This window comes from Anastrepha ludens, chromosome X (assembly GCF_028408465.1).
Source record: "Anastrepha ludens isolate Willacy chromosome X, idAnaLude1.1, whole genome shotgun sequence".
Classification (NCBI taxonomy): Eukaryota; Metazoa; Arthropoda; class Insecta; order Diptera; family Tephritidae; genus Anastrepha; species Anastrepha ludens.
The window spans coordinates 71,746,715-71,774,276 of NC_071503.1; the positions used below are offsets into that span (position 1 = coordinate 71,746,715).

The window sequence follows — 27,562 nt, forward strand, 5'->3', positions numbered from 1 at the left end:
CGATCCTTAATCGCGGCTTGACTATCGGAGAAAATGTTAATATCTCCCACGCTCCCGCGTTCCTTAAGCATTTTGCATGCCTGCAAAATCGCAAAGACTTCTGCTTGAAAAACACTAGCAGTATTCCGCACATTAGAATAGATAGATAAACGGGCTTACTTAGAGAAAACCCCTGCTCCGGCTCTCGATACCATCTTGGAACCGTCAGTGAAGACAGAGGTGCAAGCTTCGGTACAGATTTTCCCCTCTATCCAATCCTGCCTATTAGGAAATATTGCCCTAGCACGACCCCCAAACTCTAGTTTGCGGATGGAGAGATGTGTTCGAAGTTCGAAGAAATACGGTGTTAACTGCCCGAAAAAGCTACCATGTCTCTTGAGAGATTGCCTCCCGAGGCCAATCTTTTTTAGCCTGATTGCACTTTGAGCTGCGATGGAAAGTCGATGGCAAGTAAATGCAAACGGACATTCAGGGCAGCACTGGGCCAAGTTTTACATGCTCCGGTGATGCCAATGCATGCAGTCCTTTGCACCCTCCCCAGTTTAGTGATATTATAGTGAGGAAGAAATATACACATTTAGGAGTGGAAATAATACCTCAGATGAATTAAAAAAAAAACATGTTGAAAACAGAACAGCTGCAGCAAAAAATGGTATTAATGCTTCGTGGACTTGTCTTTTAAAAAGTAAAGAAATTTCAATTGAAGCTAAATGGAAACTTTTTCTCAAGTTTGTCGTTCAATACAATCATATACAGCACAGGTGTGGGGTTTTGGGTGATTTGAACAAGTTGATATATTCCAAAAGTATTTTGTAAAGCGAATTCTGAAGCTACCATGACATATGCATACATACATATTTTTTTGGAAACCGGCATGCAAGAAAATCATTTGTTCACTTTAGAACTGTTGCTTAAGTATGTATATGCACAGAATTTTGTGTATGAACTCAGAAAGGTGTTATAAAGAAAGAAGTATTCTGGATTAGGATTTCAAGAATTTGTTTAGTAAAAACGATGGCATTTGGCGAATAGATAATATACAATCAACAAGTAGGATATTTTAGGAATTAGATTGGTCAAAAAGTCTGGTTTATTTTTAAAAAATATATCATAGAATCAAGCGGATAATGAGGGCTAGAGGTGACATGGTAATTCTAAATAACAACACAGAAAATAAAACTTGCTCAATGTGTAATTTAGGCGCGCTTGAAAACATAGCACATTTCCTGGCGCGCTGTCCCATATTAAGAGAATATAGAAAAGTCTTTTTCGGAAAATTTACCTTAAATAATTCACAACTGATTGAGATTCTCAATGGGAAAAATGATCATTGGGATAAACTTTTGCGTTTCATTGAATAAGCCTCTAGATACAGATATTACTTAATAAAAGAGTTAAAGTGGTTTTAAAAACCGTAAACCGAATAATTGTTTTGCACGAAGAATAAATCGACAGACGGCTCATGCCATCGTCATTAAATTATTGTAAATATTTTTTTTTTCTTAATATTACCACAAGTAAATTTTAAATTTGGTATATTATATTTTTATTTGCAATAAATACTACTACTACTACTTGCCTTCTTTACCCGATTTTCTTTGTGTAGCTTCCAATAGAGTTTGGAGTCAAGTATCACTCCAAGATACCTAACTTGCGATGAGAGCGGGGGAACGTGGTTGTTTAATTTGGGAAGTTCAAAGGGTGGAGGTTTATATTTTCTGGTAAATAGCACGAGCTCCGTTTAGTCAGAGTTGACTCGGAGGTCGCAAGTGGCAGCCCAGCGACTTAGTACAGCCAGAGACCTTACCAAAATCTCAACCATGACTGAAGGAAACGGTATCGATATCATCAGGACCAAGTCATCGGCGTATGCTACAACCTTAAGGGGTTATACGCAGTTATGACTTTCAAAAAAATCGATTTTTTTGTATTGCATTTTTGTAATGTACATATATTCAAAAGTATACGCACGAAATTTGAAGTAGATCTAAGCAATACTTTCGGAGTTATACCTAAATATGTAGAGATGCCTCGGCACGTTTTAAGGTAGGTATTGAAACTTTAAACGTGTTTTTTTCAAAACGGCATTTTTCAAGTCGGTGTACACGATATCTCGAAAACGGCTTGTTTGATCGGTCAACCGTTTAAACTCAATCTTTAAAGATACATTTTCTAGTAATTAATCGTTCCTTTTGTAAATCTGATACTTATTTTCCATTTTATAATCAATTTACGGCCAAATTTTAACGTAAAAATCGAAATCATTTCTTTTAAAAGCTGCCATTTTGTGAAAATTCACTATTTTGATTAGCCGAACGATTAATTACTAGATAATCTAATATATTAACAAAATTTGTTTGGTTTTTTGATTTCAGATAATCCAATCCTGAGTTACGATGTACACCGTAAATCGTCTTTTTTTTAAAGGAGGTTCCAGAAATCGCCTGCAGCGCGCTCTATAATCAACATTTTCATAAATAAAAAATTTTGTTACGTTCTTGAAGGATGCTTTTATAACCGCCAAAAATTTTCAAATTAAAATATTCTGAAGTTTCTTCAGGATAAATCCTTGACAACCCGTCTTTTATTTGCTTCATAACTGCGTATAACCCCTTAACCCTACCCTTATATAGCATTATCAAAATTTCGTCAATAGAAACTAGCCAAAGTAGGATCGAAACAACACCACCCTGCGGCGTCGCCCTGTGAACGAATCTAGTTACTGTAGCCCCTCTTGCGACCGCATTAACTTCCCTGCAGCCAAGCAGGGACGAGATCCAGAGATGGATAGGTCTTTCCACCTCTAGTCTATCTAACGCAGTGACAATTGACTCCGCCCTGATATCTTTGAAGGCCGCCAAAGTGAATTGTTTGCCTTCCAGAGATTGTTCCACAGTTCCTACGACCTCGTGTTAGGCTGATTCCGTGGATTTCCTTTTCAGGTAAGCATGTTGCGCTGGAGATAATTTGGATTCGATGTGCTCTCGGATATGACAATTAATCAATTTTTCAAACACCTGTAGGATAAATGAGGTAAGATTTATAGACCTAAAGTCCTTGGCCGAGTCGTGACCTCTCCTCCCTGCCTTGGGTATGACAACCCTCGTTTTCTTCCAGTTGGGCGGGACGTGATTAAGAGCGATACACGCCAAGTAGACAGGAATCACCGAGGTACTTGTTTTCTGAAGCAACACAGACAAGATATCGTCAGAACCAGAAGATTTAAAAGGTTAAAACCATTAATTGCCCACGTGATTCTGTCAACTGACAGGATAGATTTCAGGGAAACTTCTAGTAACCCTACCTGTCGACTTGTGTTGAAAATGTCACGGGGGAGGAGTTGCGTTTCGCATATTTAATGGCTTTTTTGTATTCATTCAAAATTACACGGTAATTTTCAAAGTTTTTAGTTTGGTAGCACTCGTTAAAAACCCTCCTAATCTTATTTTTCAAGTCGTTTGGTGTCTTGCTCCACCAGGGATGAAGAACTTTCTGGCTAAAAGATACTAAACAAGCCACTTTGAAGACCATCTGATGGGATCGCTGCAAGTGTTCCACCTGCTTGTCCAGTTGATCAGTGGATGATTGGAAAAAGTTCGCCTGTTCAATTTATTATTGAACACCCTATTGAACAGAGACCAGTCGGTTCTTTAAGGGTTCCTGTGGGGAGATATGGTTTCCCGTGCGAAATCGATTTCGGAAAGGATGATCCTGTGATCCGAAAAGGAATTTTTCTGAGAAACAATCCAATTATCAACCCTAAGGACAGGCGAATTAGTCGTTTGATGATTCCGATGCTGGAAATACAAATGTGGGTGTGTTACCCTTATTCCAAATAATGATACTACGGCTAATAATGAAGTCAAAAAGAGACTCACCTCGATAATTTATCTCGCTGCTTCCCCAAATGGTTTATCTCGCATTGGCGTCGCAGTCGATGAGGATGGCCTTATTAAGGGGGTCGAGCCATCTGGAATGCCGAAAAAAAATGTTTTTTGTGGGGTTTTTTGAAGAAAGAAAAACAACTCAGCTCATTAATATTTTGCGTATATTTGGACAAACATATAAGCTGTATTTCGTATTTTTTTCACTTCAAAAACTAGCTAAATGACGAAGTTATCCCGGGTACCACGTAGCGCGCTCGGACAGGAGTATCCAGTTGGCGGGCATGATAGCGTCCACGATTCTCGTCTAAAACATGCCATCAAGTCTTTTTCTTAATTGTTTGTGTTTTTTGTCTTCAATGATTCTCGAAAACAACCAAAAAACTTTTGAAAAATATTTTTGTTTGCCTTTAAAAGCTGAAAATCGATTTTTGGAGGTAATTTTCGCGATATTCTATCAATAATATCAGTCCAAACAGTTAGTTTCTACTATTTTTGGAGGTTCACATAGAATGGTACCTAAAAAGCGACAAAAAAAGCCATGAATTTTGCACTGTTGTCCGATTTTAAAGTCAAGTAGTCTCATCAACGTCAAAACAGCCGTTTAACCTTCGTTAAAAAAGATTACAGTAATAAACGCAGCAATTTGGACAACTTTTGGGCCCGAATTCAAATGTTTTGGAGCTATACTCCGCACTGTGACGTTAAAAGATTCATTGGCATTTTGAGTGTGTCCGCCTATACACCGTACCAGGACATCGTCTTTCGAAAGATCTTCATAGATCAGAAGAATGTGCTTTTCCACATCTGGTTTTATAACGCACGGCGGTTGGGTGAAAGTTGCTAGCTTTCGCATAGCTTTAGCTCTTTGCCATTCACACTAGCTTTCAGCGCCCGCAGGACAACTTCCATGTTTAGGATTCTTGTCTGTCGAATTGAAATGGTACAGAGTTGCCATAATTGCCTTTTTCATATCTCTGACAGAGTTGACATTCCTCCTAATGGCTAATCCGTAATATATTGTCAGTTTTTTGATGAGCACATCTGTGAGTCTTCCTTTCTCGCCGAGTTTTTCTTTCTTCTTAATGTTGCGAAGACGAGTGCCCATTCATTTTTGAACGTGACGTGCACATTCGCTTTTAACAACGGGTGATTCATGACCATAAGGATTATTATTTATGGTACTTGAAAACGTTTTAGAATCACCATTACCAATGTAGTTGACGTATTTCACTCCGAATTTTTCTATCGAACTCGCAAACATTTCATTATTAGAATCTACTTCCATTTTGCCTGCTGTTCCTTGGTGATTTGAAGTCCAGTTTTCTTTCTGTTTATGCCATTCTTGATACTCGTCAGTTTCTTCTCTGGATTTCCAATTCATAGAAACTTGACAAAAAGAACTTTTCACTATCAGGTCTATGACCTTACCACTGTAGTAATCAATTAGCGTTGTAACACCGTATAATGACGTAAATCCTCGTTTTGTCCACGATCCATCTCCAGATACTTTAAAATCTGTATCAGGCCTTCTATTTTCTTCATTCTTTTACTTTTCTTCTTGGACCGCGTTTTTGCTGAATTTCTCAAACAATGTTGTTGCCGCTGAGTGTATATGATCTACTATTTTTTTATACGCGTGATCTGAAAGTCCTTGACAAAGATCCATGAGACCGCAAAATGAATTTATACCTTCATGACCTATCCCCAGAAGCCGCATGACAAACACAATCCATCTGTTGATTTCAAATCCTGTGTGAATTAGAGGTCCCGAAAAGATGTAACTCCGCACGAACAGGTGATGCCAATTTTGAAACCCAAACCTTGATGTCCACTTTCTGCAAATTTCACTTTGCTCTTGCAACTTTTGCAAACGAGAAACCCAGCGATGGCGCCAAAACTCGACAGAAATTCGATAACTCTATACACATGAGTTATATCGAGGTCGAAGTATTCAACTTTTTGGAGGTTGAGTTTTTACGTAATACCTTTTCACCATTTTTGTGCTGATTACCGTTAAATTTCCTTTTACGTGGCCTCGCAGAACGCTCATTTTCCGATTTTCCGCGTTTAGGACACGTGCTTCCGTACGAGATATACTACAGCAGTAAATGTCAAATTTTTATCAACCGACTGAATATGCATGCTTCAAAAGCTTGACAAATGAATCGCGAAACAACAAAATTCGAAAAAGTATTGTAATGTTCTTTCCTTTTTTTTTTCGAAAAAGTAACACGACTATCTATTACACCTGCGGCAGAACTCGCTACCCCTCAACTAGAGCAAATTCGAAACGCTATAACTTCTACAATTTTGGAGCTTTATCGCTAAAATTTTGCACACATCTTCTACAATAGTTAACTGATTAAATAAAATAATAAAAAAATCCCCTTAAATGAATGTGAGTCCACCAAACGCCATACTTCCTCAGGAGTTGCGCATTTTCGTGATACATGTATGCAGAAACCAGTTAGTAGCAGCGACCACTAGATGTTTTTACACGGACTACTATCATGTCTGGTGAGCTGAAATGAGAAGTCAGAAAGGCATTAATAGTATCCCTAAGCTCTGGGTTTACCTTGCGACTGGGCATAAAAAAGGTCATAGTGTCTGCTCTGGAGGCCCATGATCTTAGACTGCCGAACCCAGGGTTCTTGGATTAGGCAGATATCTATGTCTTCCGGTGGGTCTTATCTATGGGTACCGCGTCCGTCGCAGACGGTCGTAGTTCGTCGAGTTGATTTACTGCTTCCTCTATTCCGTCCAGTTCGCCATCCGGAGCACCAGACGCGGGGAAGATCTTAAGTTTGGCCGTCCTGAGGCCAAAACGGAGTTAATGCTTTTCCTCGAGTGCATTCAGGGACTCTTCAGAAAATGGCAGCAGTGCAGTGGAGCTGTTTTTCTGAGGTTTCTCCAACTTTATATTAGACCAGTTGTCAGTAGAAACTTCAGGGTTTAAAAGTTGAGGCCGTGGAGGATCTTCGGACCCTCCAGATTCCCCTTTAGTAGCCAAATTCGGGTTCTGGGTCTTCTTGGGATCTCCGAAGCTGGGATGAGCTTAAGTGAGAGCCGCTCCCAGGCATTGCTGACCTCACCAACGCACTTCTCCAGAATCAGCACACTTGTTCACCCTACAGCCGCGGCAGTTATCTCCCGAGTAGAAAAGAGGTACCTGTCCTTGGTTTGCCATGAGGTATTCGACGATCATTTCTGATAGCCATCCCTCAATGGCACCTCGATTGGCCAGCACCTCTCTACCAGTATGGGATCTTGCGTATACGAGAAAAACTTGGAGGTGATCCCTGGCCACCTCGTTATAAGCAACCGTCGCACCCGCAACCACCGCACTTGTTGTGGGGCCTTCAACTCCCTGAGCCGAGAAATTTTTTATTTTCTTAGCAGCGCGTCCGCTCACATCTTGTGATGGGTTACGCTTAGCCGCTTGTTGGTTCTGAGGATTTTTATGTGATTAGAGTTCGGAAGTTTTCCTGGCGGCGATGGTTTTGTACTCCTAAAGTACGGCCTCATATCTGACCTTGTCCCCTGTATCGCGATCATCTGGTCTACTGGCCAATTCATTCTTTGATATCTTAGCCAGAATGAATTTGGCTCTCAGGTAGTGTGCTTTCAGCACCGACCCAGAGGATTTTTTATTTTTCTTATTCTTCATTTATAACTACCAGAGGTCGCCGGAAAAGAGGGTTGCGTTTGTTGAGTTATTGGCTGTAGACGGCTCGGTTTCAGCACTGGAGGGCTATGGTGAGCACTCGACGTGCTGGGTCCGACCGCTGTGTCTTGGCTAGAAGCCAGCACCTTCTCAGTTTTTGTTGTTTCCGTAGTGTTTTCTGTTATGTTTTTTGTTTTGTTTTCTATTATCTAAATTTTGGTCCAACGAGTATACACAGAAGGAAATGGTCCGCCGCGGCAGAGCCGGCATACCGCGATCGTTTTTTGTAAAATCTTTAAATAAAATTCATCAATACTTCGTGCATCGCATTAGGTTATTGGCCCTGACGTCCAAAATAAAGCGTTAGTCCTATAGTTTATCTATGGATAATATTTTGAAGACAAAGCAAAATTTGGTAAATCGAATCGGCATTTAAAAATATAGCGACACATATAGCGTGATAGGCACGAGTTCTGCATCCAGCATATCCCAGATCGAGTTGTTGTCGAAGGAGAATTTCGATAGTTGGAGCATGCAAGTAGATGCATTGCTGGTCAAAAACGATCTTTGGGAATATGTAAGTGGTACTATTAGTCCGGGAGCCAGGGGTCGATTTTGGACTGCGTTTTTATACCGTTAAATTTTTGACTATACTTGTGATTTAGCTTTCATGAATAACGAAAGTGAACGTCAGCTGGCGCACCCGCGGTGGGTGTGATTGTGGGAGGGTACGAAACGTGTCGAAAAAAAATTTCTACCAACTCATTTTATACCGGCTGAAATTTTTCATGCTTCATATTAATATAGAATATTCGGTTCATTTCATCATATTTACATTAATTTGTTATTAAAATATACAATACTATTCTTAATTTATTATTGAAATATAAGATATTTAATTTATTATTGAAATATAAAATATAATTGAAATATAAAATATAATTGAAATATAAAATATAATTGAAATATGAAAGAGAATACAATTTTTTTTTAATTCTCAGCATCGCCATTTTCGTCACTGTCATCATCGGAGTTATCGATTGTTTTGCTACAGAGACCATGTTCTTCAGTTTCGACATCGTCTGTAAAAATACAAATGAATCGAGGAAATCACGTTAAATATGTTCATACCAGAAGTGCTCGTGTGGAGATTAGAGATGCTAGTGATGATCGGTGGCAATTTATCGCCTATAAACCATTTGAAGAAATATTTGTCATTGCTTTCTTCCCATCCATACTCGGTAGGTGATAATTCGGTTGGAACGGGAAGTTGAGAATGGCTCCAAAGGTGGGTGATGTATGCCGCACGTAGACAATGTTGTTGTAGCTCCGTTTTACAGGGCGGGAACAATGAGCAATCAATCCTTTCGAGTTTTAACCGGTTCGAGTCCTCATGCTTTCGGGAATATTATGACACGAGCAACATTGATATCTTCAATTGCTTCATCAAGATCACAATTTGAAATGTTCGAAATGTCATTTAGTGCCTGTATGTACAATATGTTGGTGAGTTTCGTAGAATTTTAAATGGATTTTTCCCTTTACCCCTTGCGGTAGAACGCTGAGTTAAAATCGCAGCCCGTGATGGCATAAAATCCTGGTATTGCAGAGTTGAAATAGGGACCATATGTTTGATATAACTTGGTGGCGTTGATAAATTTCTGATTGTTGCCGGTCCCAACGTGCATCGAGATATTTAAATTGCTTTTGATGTTATTCATGTTCCCCAGCATAATAATTAAAATGCCTGTGTCTGAACACCGTATTGTTACATGAGCATCATAAGTGAACTGACAAGCATGGAAAATTATTTTTGTATCAGCTTCTTCGTGACCTGGTCATGCCAACAATGGCTCTGATACTCTTTGTACTTTGCCTTAATGTACTTGATATTTATGACATTCCAAATAGTTTACATAAATGATTTTATTGCCAATAAATGGTGCCATGTGATCATTTGCCCAATCTTCAATTAAAAAGTCGATAAGTGCTTCTTTGAAGTAAATATTTTTCAATGCCTCCGCGAAATTTGACGGTCGTACTTGGTCAGGTCCATTTATTTGGAAACGCTGCCCTTGGACTCTGCTTCTTAGTGAGTGTTCATTGTCTTTGATTGATGGAAATATGTATCTATCGAAGGCAATTATTACAGTGTTGGCATTATTGTTTGTAAATACTTGCATCAGTTTCTTTGATACATTCCCAAATGAGGACGGGACGTCTTTTGTCGAATATATATTGAAAAAGCCATCATAAATAATTACATCGCACCTTTCTGGTGGGTTACTATCAATCTCATTTTGAAGCACTTTTAACAATACCGATTTACCAGATCTGCATATCGTTCCATCTATATGACAGAAAGCTAGTGGGACTGGAGTTAGAGGATATGCTAAAAGCGTGTCAATATTTAATGTTTGTTCTAACGACATACAAAATAATTGGCCAAATAAATCGCGTTGCATTTGTACGAGTATTGCTATCTTTTTTCCAGCAATTGATATTTTTCGGCGCAGCACTCGCGAAATTTAGAACTTTATTTCTCTTGATGATTTTTCCAAATCGTTCTTCATCTGTTGAACATTCCTCAATAAATTGTTTACGTTGTTCATTGCCAATTGTCTCGATGTTCAGTAAAAAATCTGCGATCTCCGGTGTAACCGCTTGTCCTGTAGAGATATTGATCAATAAACTTTCGTCTACGTCTTTGGAAAATGGTTTCATATTTTGCTTAATATGAGTTATACATTGTTCCAGCTGTGACGAATGTTTTTTTTTAATCTGCTTTGCTCAAGATCAGCTGTAATATCTTGATCAGGACGCAATCCAGTTTCTTCCTTGACATGAGCAATAATTTTTGAACAAATGCTATGGCTTTTACACCAGCGCTGACGAGCCTTTATTGAACATTCCCATGCCAGCCGGTTCTACGTTAGCAGAATGACTCGGGTTTTTCCCAACCAAGGGCTGCCGCCCCAGTATACTAGCCCTGTCTAGTGTACCGCATATCATCCCACCCCTTACGTCACAGGAGCAAACTCTCGCAGCAATCCTGCTCCAAATGCTTCTCCTCAGGGTTGGAATCGAATCCAACCCTGGGCCAGAAGTATTCTACTGCTGCGTCTGCCACAAACGGCTTCACCCGAACTCCACCTCGGTTAGGTGTAACAAGTGCAACGGGTGGAGCCACCTTAAGACCCGCTCAGGCCTTAAGTCACATAGGGAGTGGTCCACTCGGTATGTGGCCACGTGTTGCTCCCGTCTGATGCCTCCACGGCTACTACACCCCTTGATAGACCAGCACCACCAACCGCCACCACAACCCATACCTCCACGGTGAGGAGCCTATCGGAGCAACACAACTCCCCCTCAACCCCTCATCTTCCTTCCTGCTCCAACCCCAGTGCGGGGACAAACCAGCAGCTCCTGGTCCCCCGTACAGTCTGTTCCGTGTGTCAGACCGTAATACCTCGGAATCTGGTATCAGTCCAGTGCAATTCTTGCAATGGCTGGTGCCATTTTCGGAGATGTTCCGGCCTGCGCACCACCCGTGAGTGGACAACTGCCTACGTTGCCCCCTGCTGCAGAGCTCTGCACTCACTATCGCCCCCGGAGGCGCGGCCGCCCACCACCACCAGGCCGCAACAACCACAGTGGACTGCGCAGCAGGTCCAACGTAGACAACCCCACGGGTCCGTCACCCCCCGATTCACACAGACCTCACCGAGAAGCTTCAAGCTTCTCCAATTTAACTGCAACGGACTTACGAGTAAGGTCGACGAGATAGTTGATTTTATGAGCCGGCACAGTATTAAAATAGCTGCGGTCCAAGAAACAAAGTTGCACGCTAGTTCATCTCTGATCACCAGGGATGGCTATAACGTGCACAGACACGATCGCGAGCGAGACAATGGTGGTGGCCTAGCGTTTATAGTCCACCAAACAGTGCAGTATCGTCTCATCGATGAAGGAATCGACCGACAGCACCTTAGAATGTCAAGGCATAGCTGTCCGGTCAGGCGATTCCGAGCTCGAGATATTTCACATATATATACCCCCTGTCACCTGCTGCCCGGCAGGATATCACCCTGATATAGGTGCGCCCATCAGAGGTGAAACCCGATTGGTTGTAGGTGACTTTAATGCGCTTCACGATCTTTGACATTCAAGCCTGCCAAATGACCGTAGGGGACAGCAACTGGCAGAGCAGATAGACGATTCGACATTCAGCACAGTGAACGACGACGCCCCCACCAGGGTAGTGGGCAATTGCAGCAGCTCGCCTGACCTAACAATAGCTAGCGCGGGTCTGATAAATAGCATAACGTGGCGACCTATGCTATCGCTTGCATCAGACCACTTGCCCATTATCGTCTCGATTGAGAGACCTGCCGACTTCGTTTCCGCGAATCACCGGTCCTACTTTAACTTTAAAAAAGCTAATTGGGCCGGCTTCACGGAATTCACCGAGGACACCCTCGCCGCTCTTCCCATCCCCACTGATGTGCGCGTAGGCGAACGCGCATTCCACAAGGTGCTCACAGCTGCTGCGGCTCGCTTCGTTCCAGCTGGAAGTTATAAGGACATTCGTCCTCATTTCCCAGCCGAAGCAGCCAGTTTAGCAAACGAGCGTGACCACCTACGCCAGGTCGATGCCGGGGATCCCCGCATAAGGGATCTCAATTTGGAGATCCGCCAACTGGTAAATCAACATAAGCGGACCAAATGGGTTGAGCACCTGAAGACCTGTAACCTCACCTCTGGGGTGAGTAAGCTCTGGTCCAACCGACGAAGCACAACGATAAGGTGGCTATCACCTTCAACGGTTGCACTTCGTCGAACCCGAAGAGATGCGCCACTTACTTTCGGTCGGCACTCGTCAGTGATTTTTCGAGATCAAATATCAAAGCAGAGGAAGATTAAGCAAGGTGTACCGCAGGGTGGTGTCCTTTCTCCCTTGCTTTTCAACTTCTATATCTCGAAGCTCCCCCAATCACCGGCGGGAATTTCCCTGATCTCATACGCTGACGACTGCACGATAATGGCGTCGGGCAATGACATTGATGACCTGTGTTCCAAAGTGAACAACTACCTCACCGACCTTTCTCGCTTTTTCACTGCGAGGAATCTCCAACTTTCCCCCACCAAGTCCACGGCGACCCTCTTTACCACCTGGACAAAGGAGGTCAAGCTGTCCCTTAAGGTAAAAGTCGACGACACACCCATTCCGACGGTAAACAACCCCAAAATTTTGGGTGTAACCTTCGACAGTTTGCTCTCCTTCTCTGCGCATACAACCGCAATTGCCACAAAAGTCCAAAATCGCAACAAGGTCCTCAAATCGCTGGCCGGCAGCACTTGGGGCAAAGACAAAGAACTGTTGCTTTCGATATTAAAGGCAATTGGCCGGCTGGTTCTAAACTATGTTGCGCCTGTCTGGTCGCCTGGAACTAGTGATTCGCAGTGGACAATGCTACAGACATGTCAAAATATCACCATTCGGACAGCGACCGGGTGCCTCCTGATGTCACCCATTCAACATCTACATAACTATGCACAAATGCTCCCAGTAGCGGAGCACAACGAACTGCTCAGCAAACATTTCCTGTGGGATGTTACCGCAGGTTTCACCCCTGCAGACACCTGCTTGAGCCCGAGCCGCCTCCCAGGCACGTCAGGAGACACCTCCTAGACTACGCTGACGAACTCCAGGACAAAACTGACCGGAACCTACTGGACCGGACAGTATTTAGACAGTCAATAAACGACATTCACCGGGAGACCGTTACCACCTTCATGAACTCCCGTCCTGTGAATGCCGTAATCGGAGTCCAACCACCACCTATCGCAGATGAAGAGCTCCAGCTTCCCCGTGAGACTCGTGTAACACTATCACAATTACGTTCTGGGTACTGTAGCAGGTTAAACCCCTACATATCCAGAATCGACCCCGACATACCAAACACATGTCCGGCATGCGAAGGTACCCCGCACGACACTAACCACCTCTTCACATGCCCCCTCAAACCGGCTCATCTAACACCCCTCTCCCTCTGGACCCAACCTGTCGAAACAGCATGTTTCCTGGGCCTACCCCTAGATGAGCTAGACGAACACGACGGATGATATGCCTGCACAGACAGGGCTACCTATGCTGTTAAAATAACAACAACCGCCTTTATTGAATTGGTAGTATGACTGATTCCTGTCAATTTGTTTGCGGCATCGGGATTGATGGTTTGTTCCAGTGTAAGGTCTACGGGTTGTCGAGAAAATTGTTTGTCAGTCCGTTTAACTCCAAATGATCCACTTTTCAATCTTAAATATAATCCAGGAGTTTCATTTACTTTCAATAATTTGTCGTGATACATTACGGCATAACGTGCATAATTTGGCTGGTTCAATGTGAAGAACAGATTGGTAATTTTAGGTAATATAAATTTAAATAATTCGATATTACCAGTGCGGGTACTTCGACATAACATAAAGTAATGACTGATCAGTTCATATAATTCATGTAAAATTGTGGCGCTTTCCCATGTTTACCATTCAATGTATCTATTTTATATTCTTGATATTTATCGAAGAGATCGATCAATTCATCATCGGTAGTTGTTGGATTGGCAGATTTCTCAGCGATGAATTGGACTAAATAATTTTTCATAAAACTTTCAAAATGTAAATTATCAAGAGCCAAATATAAAAGTGGATGGGGGCGCTTGCATTTATTGAATTGTTTTGCAGTGATAAAAGAATAGATTGATCCCCTTGCCAATATATCTGCATTTTCCATTATGTTGGTTATTCTACAGTTGTCGATAAATTTTCCAACTGCTTTAAAATATGCCATCATGATATCAAACGATCCCAGGTGCACGAACAAGTTGCTAAATTTCGGCTTCTCCGTACTCTGAATTTGGAGAGCCACTTTCGCAATTGCTAAATCGTAAGTAACCTCCATGAATTCTTCTTGACATTCTTCGGCGATTTGTTGAGCTTGTTTCATTGTCTCTAATAAAAAAAATAAATAATTGGCGCGTACACTTCTGTTAGGTGTTTGGCCGAGCTCCTCCACCTATTTGTGGAGTGCGTCTTGATGTTGTTTCACAAATGGAGGGACCTACAGTTTCAAGCCGACTCCGAACGGCAGATATTTTTATGAGGAGCTTTTTCATGGCAGAAATACACTCGGAGGTTTGCCATTGCCTGCCGAGGGGCGACCGCTATTATAAAAATGTTTTTATTAATTATGCTTTCACCGAGATTCGAACCAACGACCTCTCTGTGAATTCCGAATGGTAATCACGCACCAACCCATTCGGCTACGGCGGCCGCCTACTTTTTGTTTGACGCTATTGTCGTGATAAATCATGCTGTTATAATCATGCTGTTATATCCAACCCAAGCTGGTATATTTGGTAACTTCAAAAAATGAGACATTGCCCATGCAAGATCTATTAATTGAAATTTCTTTATGTCAACATCATATAAAATGAGTGAATTGTCGACAGGCGCCAAGGTTTCCCTCAGCTTCGGTCTTTTATTGTACTGCTCAAGCTCAAATGTTACTTCCTCGAATGTTCGACGTCTTCTTGTTGCACTTGTCGATGGTTCATCCTCACATAAATGTTCGATACGTCTTTGTACTGTGGGTGGATTGTACACGATGTCCTGGAACATTATTCCCACGGTGTCATGCAATGTATCCTTTCCAGAAGAAGTATCCACAAAGCGATCAAAATTGTTGAACGCTAATCTCGTGCACAAATTGTTCTCTGCAATTATATCTTCGGGCCAAAGCACCGATCGACGAGTAGCAGAAAATGTTGCTTCCGTCTCCAATCCCTCTAGCGTACTGTAGCTGCAGCAATGTCCATATTTATTCAGAATGTTAACAATTTTTTTACGTTAGTTAAGCTTTTCATTGTGATTCCGAGAGTGATATGTTGGGATGTTTTGGTACTGCCATTAGTAGCAGCGTAGATTAGATCTTCAGAAAATGATTTAGCAGTTCTTGCAACATTTTTGCTGTTTTTTGCAGGATATTTCGTTGATATGATTATACTATTGTATAAAAACTGATGAGTTCCTCTGGGACGTCGTATTCTCCATTTATTAAAATATCGCATGTTAAATATTCCGACAATCGTTTAGGCCTTATATTGCGTATGAATTTTCGCAAAATTAATATAGCGCGATCCGAAATATCTTCTTCCAAAATATCCAAATCAGTTTTGATAAGCACTCCTCTATAAGGTTTAACAATTTTCTTCGCATTCATTGTACCTATGTTAATATCTTTAGGATAATTCTTCAATATCTTGTTTTCAAATCTATATGCATCTACGTGTCACAATTTTGTGGGATCAAGATTGGCGATGGAAGTGGCAAAAAGTGACTGCAGAAAACTCAAAAAGTAAGAAGTTTTGTTTGTACAATATTCTCGGAAACGAAATTGCATACTTATGCGAAGGCGGCTTTATATATTTCCCGAGTAATATGCCATTCGGTCTTTTCCATATTCGCTTTTTTTTCGTGCCTTCTGAGTATTTGTAAAATTTAACTCACAAATTTTATGATACAGGATGACTTCATTTGTCGAACTCAACTCCGTGATTCTATTAATCAATCAATTGCTCATCTTCTATTTCATAGCAGTAATGAGTAATATGTTAACGCCGTCTGCCGTAACACATGTCTGCAGTTGTTGCGGCCATTGTACTTTTTGCGTTTTTTTTTTGGCAAGGAGGAGCGAGGAGCACTTGTAGCTTCAGCAAATATAGCTTCAGCGCTACATCCACTTGTTCTCGCCTCTTCAGTTACACTATAACAATATTATATAATTTTTATTATAAATAATATAATTTTCATAATTTGATTAAATTTTCATAATAAAATAATTTTCATCACTCTTCCAAAGTTGGACTTTGAACGAAAAAAAGGGCCGAGGGATCTAGACCTGCCTCTCCATATCTATCTCTCTCTTTCTGTCTCCTTCTATCATTACTCACTATGTAGATTCTGAATTCTATATTTAGCTAGAGGACAAAGGGCCTTGTAACCGTTCAACGTTAGATATATTTTTCCGACGGAGCCAAGAATACCGAAATTCAAGGTATTAAATGCATATACATTATTTATTAATGTATGTAATAACTAATTAAAATTTACTTACTCAGCTGCTGCAGAAATGGATGTAGATTCTACATATTTCCGATATTTCGGCGGTAGTGCAGTGAATATTCGATAGCACCTTGAGTGATATCGTTGAAAATCACTGATGCTAGTCGGCATTACTCATTGCTAAAATATTTTCTTTGCGAATTTCTAAAATAATTTTACACTTTTCCATTGTCTCTGCAGTGAAAATATTAAGTTTTTAGGTTTTTTTTGCTGCAAAATACGCAAAATGGTTGAATTGACGCCATGGTATTTTCGGAATATTCCACGTGTCTGCTGTATAAGAATGTCAGGTATAAACTGTTCAAACTGGCAATAATGTCGTGTTGATGTTGAATGAACAAAGCCGGAAAGCAGCTGTCCTTTTCTAGAGAAGCACAGGGCACATGGCTGTATTTATAAAATGTCTAGTAGGTCCCGTAGGGGAAAATATATATCATACATGAATTATATAGTATATAGTGTTATCTAGTGTATAATATACAAGCATATTTTCGCTAAATTAATAAAACACCGTTTGAAAATTTCAAATATTATAGTATTAATAAATGAAAATGGAAAAATAATCGTCAGCTGATTGTCCGTTGGGGGAAAAGACGTCAGTCGAAGCATTGAAAATTCCGTGCGCCACCGAGATGTATGAAAGATGATGCATTCTTGCTTCGGCTGACGGTCTTTCCACCGCTATAAACGCAGCTGACCATCATTATTATATTTTCATATGTGTCCAAAATTATGTAAAAAAATTTCAATCGGCATAAAGTAGTTTTACTTTTTAATTTATTTTACAAGTTCGCCTGTTCAGCTGACGTATTTTCCCCCTTCTACGGCGCAGCTGTTTATTTCTTTTTATTCTACTAAATGTCAACAATACACAAAAAAAAATTTCAGACGGTATAAAATGAGTTGTTAAAAATTTTTTTAAACACGTTTTGTAGACAGCATATACTTCGTTTTACCCTCGTTCACCACCAGACCCACTCGTGATGATTCCCTCTCGATAGCAGGAAACGCAGCCGTGACATCTCGCTCACAGCGGCCGATAATGTCAATGTCATCGGCGTACGCAAGGAGCTGGACACATTTGTAGAAAATAGTGTAATTACGATGCACACCTGCTTTTCGGAGCACCCCTTCCATCACGAAGTTAAAGAGGTTGCATGACCGTGGATCGCCTTGTCTGAAACCTCGAACGGTACTGAATGGCTCGGAGAGGTTATTTCCTACCTTGACGGAGCTGGTTGTGTTTCTCAACGTCATTCTGCAAAGCCGTATGAGCTTCGCTAGTATACCGAACTCAGGCATGGTGGCGTACAGGCAATCCCTTATCGGGCTATCGAACGCAGCTTTATAGTCGACAAAGAGATGATGGGTGTTGAGTTGCTTTTCATGGGTCTTTTCCAGGATTTGGCGTAATGTGAAAATCTGGTCGATGGTGGACTTACCACTTCTGAAGCCGCACTGATACGGCCCGATCAGTATGTTGGCAAACGGCTTAAGTCCTCCACATAGGACGCTAGACAGGACCTTGTAAGCGATGGTTAGAAGACTGATGCCCCGTTAGTTGGTGCAGATCGTCGGGTCACCCTTCTTCAGTACAGGACAAAGGACTCTGAGATTCCAATCGCCGGGCATGCTTTCTGCTAGCCATATTTTGCAGATGAGCTGATGCATGCTCTCTATCAGCACATCGCCGCCAGTCTTGCACAATTCAGCGGGCAAGCCGTCAGCGCCAGCCGCTTTGTTATTCTTGAGCCGCTGAATGGCAACTCTGACCTCGGCATGGAACGTCCAAATTATCGTCGATTGGCGGTATCGGGTCATCTTCTACTGGGTCGGAATTGTGTGCCTCATCGCCAGCAAGTAAATTGCAGAAGTGTTCCCTCCATATGCCCAGTGTGGACTGTGTATCCATAACCAGGTTTCCGTTTTTATCTCTGCAGGCTGATGCTCCGGTCTTGAAACCTTGTGTCAGACGCTTGACTTGCTGATAGAATTTTCGAGCATCATTCCTGCCCCTGTACTCCTCTAGCAGCTCACGCTCACGCTTCTCCTGTTCTCGTTTCTTGCGTCTGAAGAGGCGCCTCTCTTCCGATCTCTTTTCCCTGTAGTTATCTTGCATGGCCCGCGTTACAGCTGACTGCAGAGTTCTTTTGAAAAGCTGCGTTCTTCGCTGCAGTAGCATCGCGACACTCTTCGTCGTACAATTGGTTTCGTTTAGGTGGGCGTTGGAACCCAATGGTTTTTTCAGAGGCAGCTCGCATAGAGCGGGATATATGTGCCGAGAGGTGAGCGGAATAAGTTTCGGCAGTCCTTTGTGAAAGCAGCTTAGCGACGTCTAGCTTTCGTTGCGTAGTGGGGCGCACGTTCTTCGCATTGCATAACCGCATGCGTATCTTGGCTGCGACAAGATAGTGGTCAGAGTCGATGTTCACTCCACGGAACGTTCGCACATCCTGCACACATGAAGCATGCCTTCCATCGATCACAACATGATCAATTTGGTTGCACGTTCTTTGATCAGGGGACAGGCAGGTGGCCTTATGGATGTTGAGGTGTTGGAATCTGGTGCTACTAACTACCATGTTTCGCGCCGCAGCGAAGTCGATCAGCCTTAGACCATTGTTCGATGAGGTCTCGTGGAGGCTGAACTGACCGAAAGTGGGATCGAAGACAGATTCTCGCCAAACCTTTGCGTTGAAGTCCCCGAGTACGATCTTCACGTCGTGGGCTGGGCAGCGATCATATACTTGCTCGAATCTCGCATAGAAATTGTCTTTGATGGCATCGTCCTTTTCCTCCGTTGGGGCGTGCGCGTAAATCAGGCTTATGTTGAAGAACCGTGCCTTGATACGGATTGTGGCTAGCCTATCGCTCACAGATGTGAACCTAGAGACGTGGGACCGAAGCCTCCCGCTTACAACAAATCCGCATCCTAATTCGCGCCGCTCCGCATGGCAGCTGTAGTAGATATCGCAGCCTGCTTGCTTAGAGCAGCCTTGTCCTGTCCATCTGATCTCCTGGATGGCGGTGATATCAGCCTTAATTTTTTTGAGGGCTTCCGCCAACTGGATAGAGGCACCTTCCCTATTTAGGGTTCGAACATTCCAGGTGCATATCCGTAAATCGTAGTCCGGTTTTCGTTTGCGATGGTCGTCAACGTTGAGGGGTTCGTTTTCCGAGGCTATTGCGGTCTTCACTGGTTGTTTTTTGTTTTCCGTGGCGGGTCCCAACCCAGCGCACAACCCAAATTTAATGTCCTGGGGGAACATTCGTCTGACACATTCGTTCACTGCCCGGCGGGTGCTCAGCAGCTATCCAGGATGGCCAAAGAAAAGACAGGATCAAATCCCTCCGTTTAAGCTTAATGTTCGTAAATCTAATAATGCTAAAGCAGCATGTTTAATGCAATCTATAATAGAAAACTTTTTCCAAGTATTAATTACTGTAAGTTTTATCCTTATCCAAAGTGTCCAAAATGGAATGTTCTTTTGATGTAATAAGTTTTAAATGTTGTGATAATTCCTTGGCCCAGTGATTGGATTAGGGATGTGATATTCGGTGGCAGGAACAAGACTTGTATATTTTCGTGTACCAACACAAGAACCTTAATTTCTAACCCTTTTTCATTTATATATTTTCTAGTTTCTGGTACAAAATATTTAATGAACCGTTCTGTGAAAACTGTAGTTGTCACCCATCCTTTTTTATTGACCATCCAATTAACCGGCAATGTACCAAAATCGACACCTTTCATTGCTCGAGGCTTAAGTGCACAATTGATAAGATCTCCAGAAGCGTTACTGCAGAAAATACGTAGCTTTTCTCATGAGTTGATTGTATGGATATAGACGGTATTTCGTCTTTTATCATTTTATAAAACCCTAATGCTTGCTGTTTGATATTGTTTCCGTCTACGGGAATTTGTTTTTGTGCATTGTCCTTAAGCCATATTATGAGTGCTTTTTCCATTTTTTCTTTAGTAGAATCTCTAGTGTATGATGAAGACTTAACAGATAGTTTCGTTCCAGAAATCACCGATTGCCTTATTGAAATTTAATTTTTTTATAGTTCTTATTGGGGCTTCATTTAAACCGAACATTTTGCCAAGAAACGTTGAACCTTCTCCATTTCGAAGGCGATCTAAAATTTAGTTTTGGTTTCCAAAGAAATTGCTTTACGTTTTAGTTTTGTATTTGACTTTTTTTTTTAGGGATACATAAAATTTCACAAAATTTAAAAATATAAATAACTGAATAGAATTAAAACTTTTTTTTGCTTACCTTTTATCTTAATTCGTTAAATTTAATGTAACGTTGGAAAAACAAATTTGCCAATAAAAAATTTCTTTACCAAACACGTCTGATTGCGTTGATAATTCAACAAAATACTAACACATTTTAATTGCTCTGACCAGTAAATTTGCTTGTATGCACAAAACGGGAGATTCAAGTAAAATTAATTGAAGAGAGCGAAGCACGTCAGCAGTCATCGAGCAGCACAGTAATAGCAATGACTGCAAAGTCACGTGTAAATATTCGTAAACAAAATAAAAAATAAATAAGATGTTTCAAGTGGGGTGTACTAGGGCACAAGATCAGCGCATGCCCTTCAAAGAATGAAGGCGGTAGCAATTCCAAGAGTTTGGTATATAGTGTTGACGATACTTATGTTGGATTAATTTCTGGGATAACAGACGTGACATTTGGTGTGAGTACTAAAGCGCGGATAGGTGTTATACAGTGGATGCACGGCGCACTTGTGTGGTGATGAATATAACGATGAAAAATACGTCAAAGCGAAGCTCAATTTGTTAAGTGAGGCTTGGGCAGATGTTAAAGGCAAAGGCCTGGTGATGTTGTCGGTGTCAAGTGAAAATGGTCAGTGGCATATTGAGTTGATTGTGCCCGAGTTGCGTATGAATTTAATTTCGGTGGCAAAAATTACCGACAAAGGACCCAGAGTGACATTTTTCAAAAAAGGTGCTTATGTGTGTAATACAATGAGTGCGCTGCGAAGACAGTGAGTGCGCTGCTGCTCAAACGAAGTGCTCCGAACTGTAGAAGTAACACTGTCGTTTGGGTCATCTAAACGCGGCAGATTTATCAAGGTTGATGCATGATGGTGTGGTTCCTTTTATCAGATTTTGGCGACGTTAAGCAATTGTCACAGTACAAAGTATGTGTGGCCGGTAAAATGTCTGTACTTCCCTTGTTCAGTGCCTTTGAATATAGTGCATTCGGACATTGTTGGACCGTTTATGGTTCAGTCATTTTCTAAAGAAGATATTTCGTTTCCTTCATAAATAGTGATTTTGATAAGTATCTTTCAGTTTTGGGCATTGCACATCGACTGAGCATCCCTCGTAGCAAAACGGTATTGCAGAGAGGATGGTCTGGACATTACTGCACATGACTAGATATCTTTTGTTGCAATCCGGTCTGCGGCGAAGTTTTTGGTCAGAAGCTGTGGCTACTGCTTGTCATATTTGAACAAAGTAAAACCGAATGTGAAGTACTTTAGGACACTTGGATCTAAGGTGATGATACTAGATAAAGTAGCTACAAAAAGTAAACTTGTTCCCCGATCATTTGAAGGCGTGTTTGTGGGATATGCACGAGATTAGAAGGGTTATTATCGGGTATGGTTGTCAAAAGAGCATACAATTATTTGCGCACATGAGGTCAGGTTTATAAATGAACAACAAGTTTTTCTGTCGAGGATAGAATGTGGACAGGTAGATCTAAAACTGGACGTTGTTTGTTCTATACTGTTGAGAATATTGCTGTTGTAGCGCAAGGTGTTGCTGAGCAACCTTCAACATCGATATCTCGACGTTCTCAACAATTAGGCATTCATAAATCGACTTTTTGGCGGATTTTACCTGTAGACGTGCTCATGGTGGGCATTTAAATCATGTCATTTTTCACTTATAATTGTCAAAAGCCGTATTTTGAAAAAAAAAAACACCAGTCTAACGGTTAGACGCGATAGAAGTGAAACCTTCCGTAAAACAAACTGAGAGAGAATAAGACGAAAGCAGCATTAGGAGCAAGATAATTATAGGTTCATTATAATATTGCTATAAAGTTCATATTTTATTTTCTTCATTTTATTATTATTCATCCTCAATGTTTTCAATTTCAACAAATGATACGAGTGGCTTATGATAGCTAAAATATGATACAAATGCTTTGGTTTCGATGTTGTCAACATGTCTTTGAAATACCGCGTCAATGGTTGTTTTTGATCGTGTTGTCGATTCAGTGCGATTGTTACACATTTTTAAATTGAATGTTGTATTGAGAACGTCAATTAAAGGAACCGCTGTGTCCAATGCAAAATTTACGTTAAAATCGCCACTTAAAATCATTGGAACTTTATTGTAATCTTTTCTAAGTATCCGCGATACTTCTGGTGTATACTTTATTAAATTTTCGTGAATGAATTCCGTGATGCTATTTATTGATCTTTTTTTCTGTCGATATTCACGACACTTTTCTGCATTATTTTTCGGCATAATTGCGGTAAATATTTAAAAATGAAAATATTTACGAATATAAAAATACACACGCGGTTGCTAATATGAGCGTCCCCAGCAAAACCTGCGTGACCGAAACTCTAACACAATTACATTTTTTTGAATGTTACAAACACATATGCACGCAGGTTTTGCTGGGGCGTGACCGAAACTCTAACACAATTACACATATGCACTCGTATTTGTTTGAAAATCGACTTTTTTTTTGGTTCTCCGTCACCTTTGGAAAATGTGTAAACAGTAAGCAAACTTTATTCATATATTTTTCCTCATTTTTGCATCAGTAAAATTAAACAAACGCCGTAGCCGAATGGGTTGATGCGTGACTACTATTCAGAATTCACAGAGAGAACGTCAGTTCGAATCTCGGTGAAAACATCAAAATTAAGGAAAACTATTTTTCTAATAGCGCTCACCCCTCAGCAGGCAATGGCAAAACACCGAGTGTATTTCTGCCATGAAAAAAAAGCTCCTCATAAACATATCATAAAATAAAATAATAAAATAACTGTATAAAAAAAATTTTTTTCTTGTGATTCGAACCAAGGATTTTGGATCGGAAGCTCACATTGCTAGCCGCTCGGCTATCGCGCCATGCTGTCGGCGCTGGCCTAAAAGTTATTTAGTTCGTCGCTACGTGTATATGTAATATTCGTAGCCAAGAGTGTCGCTTTTTTCGTTTCACTTTTTCTCAAATCACTCCCAACGATTCTAAAGAAGTTTTCACTTCAAAAGAACTGTTAAGCCAGAAAGAACTGAAATTTGTACATGATTTATTTTAAAACATCTAGGCGCGCCTTTTGAAAGACCCTTTACAAAACAAAACTTAATACTAACCTTTTGTAAATTTTTGTTTCAATTAAACATGTTGTAACTTCTAACTGAATCAATATAAATCAAAAAAATTTTTGCAGAACATTGGGTTACTCATGACATTTTTAGAACGTGGATTCCTAATTGAATTTCGGTATACTGATATGGTACATGCAAAATTTTCGAAAATAAAATTAAGATTGATTTTGCGTGAGCGTAAGCCTTCTAATAATTTAACTAATAAACCACACAATAATTTTTTGCAGCGATTTTCTTCAATGTGTGATAAAATAAATCGTGTTTCAGCAGGTACTTTTAATTATATAAACTATACCTAACTAAAACTATACTTTAGTTATGAGTTGTGCTTATTTATAAAATTTTAATATTTAGAATCTTTAAAATTTCGTTGCAGATCCCGAACAGTGTGTTGGATTACTAAATTCAAGCGAAGATGATGAGATGCAAATTACCGGTTATAAGCGTTCACGTTGGCGCACGCTGCTATGCTGGTGTCTTATTTGCATAACTGGTGGCCTGTTGCGGCTGTTAATGCACTGGTGGCAACATTGGTGCTTAATTGCTACACACGTAAAATGTCCATTAGAAGTTGCTGAGAAGGTTTTAATACAAGAGGATTATCAAAAAAAACACAAAATATATTACGTTAAAACTGTACAGGAGCTAAATGTTCCGGTATTAAAGTAAGTTACTGTACATAACTATATATGTAACATTATTTTTAATAACTGGCATTTCAAGGGAATCTATGCAAAAGCAAGAAAATTTACTACCTTCTCTATTAACCAAAGATGGAAGTCCCAGGAATAGGAACATGCCCACAATGCAAACACAACGAGAGAAAGTTGAAGTTAATGAAAATAACTTGCAAATAAGTTTGCATTTCTCTTCAGCACAATTTAAACGTACGTAAACCTTTAAAAATTATATATTCCAAGCGAAACTGTGTACCAGAAAGGAGTTTTGTATCTCTATCAGCGGCACTAGCTATAGCCATAATTGTTCGTGACATAAGCAGTAGGTCAATGTAAACATCAAAAAGTGGTTTTCTAACTGCAGCCATCTCGCGGTAAGACACAGCATTTTTCAAGTGCATTTCTAATATGAAAAACAAATTTCTTAAAAAAGTCTATTAGAAGACGGGAATTGTAGGAGAAAGAAGTACATATGTCCGGACATACTTTCTGCGCTTCCAACTTAAATTAGTCCATATATCTTTAACTTCCTGAAACTTACAGTAGGTAAAGTGTAGTCAAACGACATTTAATTTCCTTTAAAATACATTCAGTTGCTTGTAAAGCTGTTTTATTTTTAATTTCAAAATGTATAAGTAAAACACCAAAATCATAAATAACCGTAAAAAAAATTAACTAGCATAGAATACGAATATTAGAAGACTGGAATAAAATGATTAAGGTAAAAAATGCAAGTTATTAAACTTTTTAGTAGTCGCAATGTCGGCAACTTACAATTTACCCAATCGTTGTGGCATGATCTTCAGAAGAATGAAGTTTGTTTGACGCTCATCCAATTACTAAAGATGAAATGTCTTAATTTATATCCATAGATGGCCCAATGTTTTTCGATGGGAGGCAAAACTGGACTTTGCTGTGCCCATTTTAACACATTGATATATCAATTTTTATTTAGTTCTTTATTGAATTCAATTTATAATAAATTATAAAATTTAATAGCTAAGTTACAGCGCAAACTGCCAGGGCTATTGGCTGTGTCGATAATGTAAAAATAGGAGATTATATATTAACGTTGATGGCTTGAATGTAATTATAAATGGTTTTGATGTTTTGAGTGGTGGTAGTTTTAAGTAGGTTGCTTGGGTTGTGGTTGTTTAAGAAAGATGATCTAATTATGTAAAGTACCGGGCATTCGAGGAGATGTTTGACCGTGAGATGTGTGGTGCAATGTTGACAATTGCCTGTTAGCTGATTGCTTATCAGGTGGGTATGGGTTACGTCTGTGTTGCCAAGGCGAAGGCGCAAGAAAACAATATTTTTTTCTTTTCCAATTGTAATTGGGTATATGGCATATTTGTAGTAAAGATTGTGTAGTGGTAATGTTGAGTGTTTTTGTTGTACCTGGTACTGTAGAATACTAGCTCGTAAGAGATCAGTTTTTTCCATCATAAGGCTTTTTAAATTTGGTGCATTACTTGTAGACTTTGTTGCAGCATCTGCTATCAGTAATTCCTACGTGTCTGGGTAACCCAAAGAGTTTGGTGTGTTGGGACTGGTAGAGCATATCCCGTATGATGTTTATGATGTCTTAGTTGCTGGAGCAACATTTCTCGTTCTCTACGTACCGCCGCCGAAGAAGAAATCGGATTCCGGCGAGCCCGAAAAAACAGTTGGTACGACGAGGAATGTCATGCTGACGCCGAAAGAAACGATGCTGCCTATAGAGGCACGCTGCGAACGGGCGCAACGCGAGCAGAGAGCTAAGAAAGAAAGAGATCCTACAGAAGAAACGAGAAGCCGAAATATGTGAGTGTGAGGAGCTTGAGATGCTGACCAATAGAAACAACGCCCGAAAATTCTACCAGAAAGTTCGGCGGCTTACAGAAGGTTTTAAGACCGGGGCGTTTTCCTGTAAGAACAAAGACGGCGATCTGGTGACTGACATCCAGAGCATTCTTAAATTATGGAGGGAACACTTCTCGAACCTATTAAATAATGACAGCTGCGCATGTCACAGAGAATGTGAAGATCCCGATACCCTAATCGTTGACGACGGAATTGTCGTTCCGTTACCCGACCATGAAGAACTGAAAATAGCGATAACGCGTCTAAAGAACAACAAAGCCGCGGGAGCCGACGGACTGCCGGCTGAGCTATTCAAACATGGCGGCGAGGAGCTGGTAAGGTGCATGCATCAGTTTCTATGCAAAATATGGTCGTATGAAAGCATGCCTGCCGATTGGAATTTAAGTGTGCTCTGCCCAATCCATAAGAAAGGCGATCCTTGCAGTCTGTGCCAATTACCGCGGGATTAGTCTTCTTAATATCACCTATAAGTTTCTAGCGAGCGTATTGTGTGAAAGGCTGAAGCCCACCGTCAACCAACTGATGGTATCTAATCAGTGTGGCTTTAGACCTGGAAAGTCTACCATCGACCAAATATTCCCAATACGCTAAATCTTGGAAAAGATCCATGAAAGGAGAATCGACACACACCATCTTTTCGTCGACTTCAAAGCTGCATTCGACAGTACGAAAAGGAGTTTCCTGTATGTCGCGATGTCTGAATTTGATATCTCCGCAAAACTAATACGGCTATGCAAGATGACGTTGCTCAACACCAGCAGCGGCGTCAGAATTTACAAGAGCGTACAATTGCTGGCGTACTCCGGTGATATCGACATCATCGGCCTTAACAACCGCGCTGTTAGTTCTGCCTTCTCCAAACTGGATAAAGAGGAAAGGCGAATGGGTCTGGTGG

General features: G+C 40.7%; 1 protein-coding gene across 3 annotated transcripts in view; it reads left to right on the forward strand.

Annotated features, from left to right (window-relative positions):
* Positions 1 to 8,584: 8,584 nt before the first annotated feature.
* Positions 8,585 to 27,562, forward strand: part of LOC128870504 (polyamine-transporting ATPase 13A3) — a 74,915-nt gene continuing 55,937 nt past the window's right edge. Inside the window, exons 1-4 of one of the 3 annotated variants that reach the window (XM_054113196.1) lie at positions 8,824 to 8,839; positions 8,892 to 9,057; positions 24,501 to 24,789; positions 24,848 to 25,011. In XM_054113196.1, the coding sequence (XP_053969171.1) occupies positions 24,548 to 24,789; positions 24,848 to 25,011 (406 nt within the window). In that variant the 5' untranslated portion in view covers positions 8,824 to 8,839; positions 8,892 to 9,057; positions 24,501 to 24,547. Of the gene's footprint in view, positions 8,793 to 8,823; positions 8,840 to 8,891; positions 9,058 to 24,348; positions 24,395 to 24,500; positions 24,790 to 24,847; positions 25,012 to 27,562 lie in introns of those variants that run through there. The other 2 variants (XM_054113195.1, XM_054113193.1) reach the window with 2 other exon arrangements.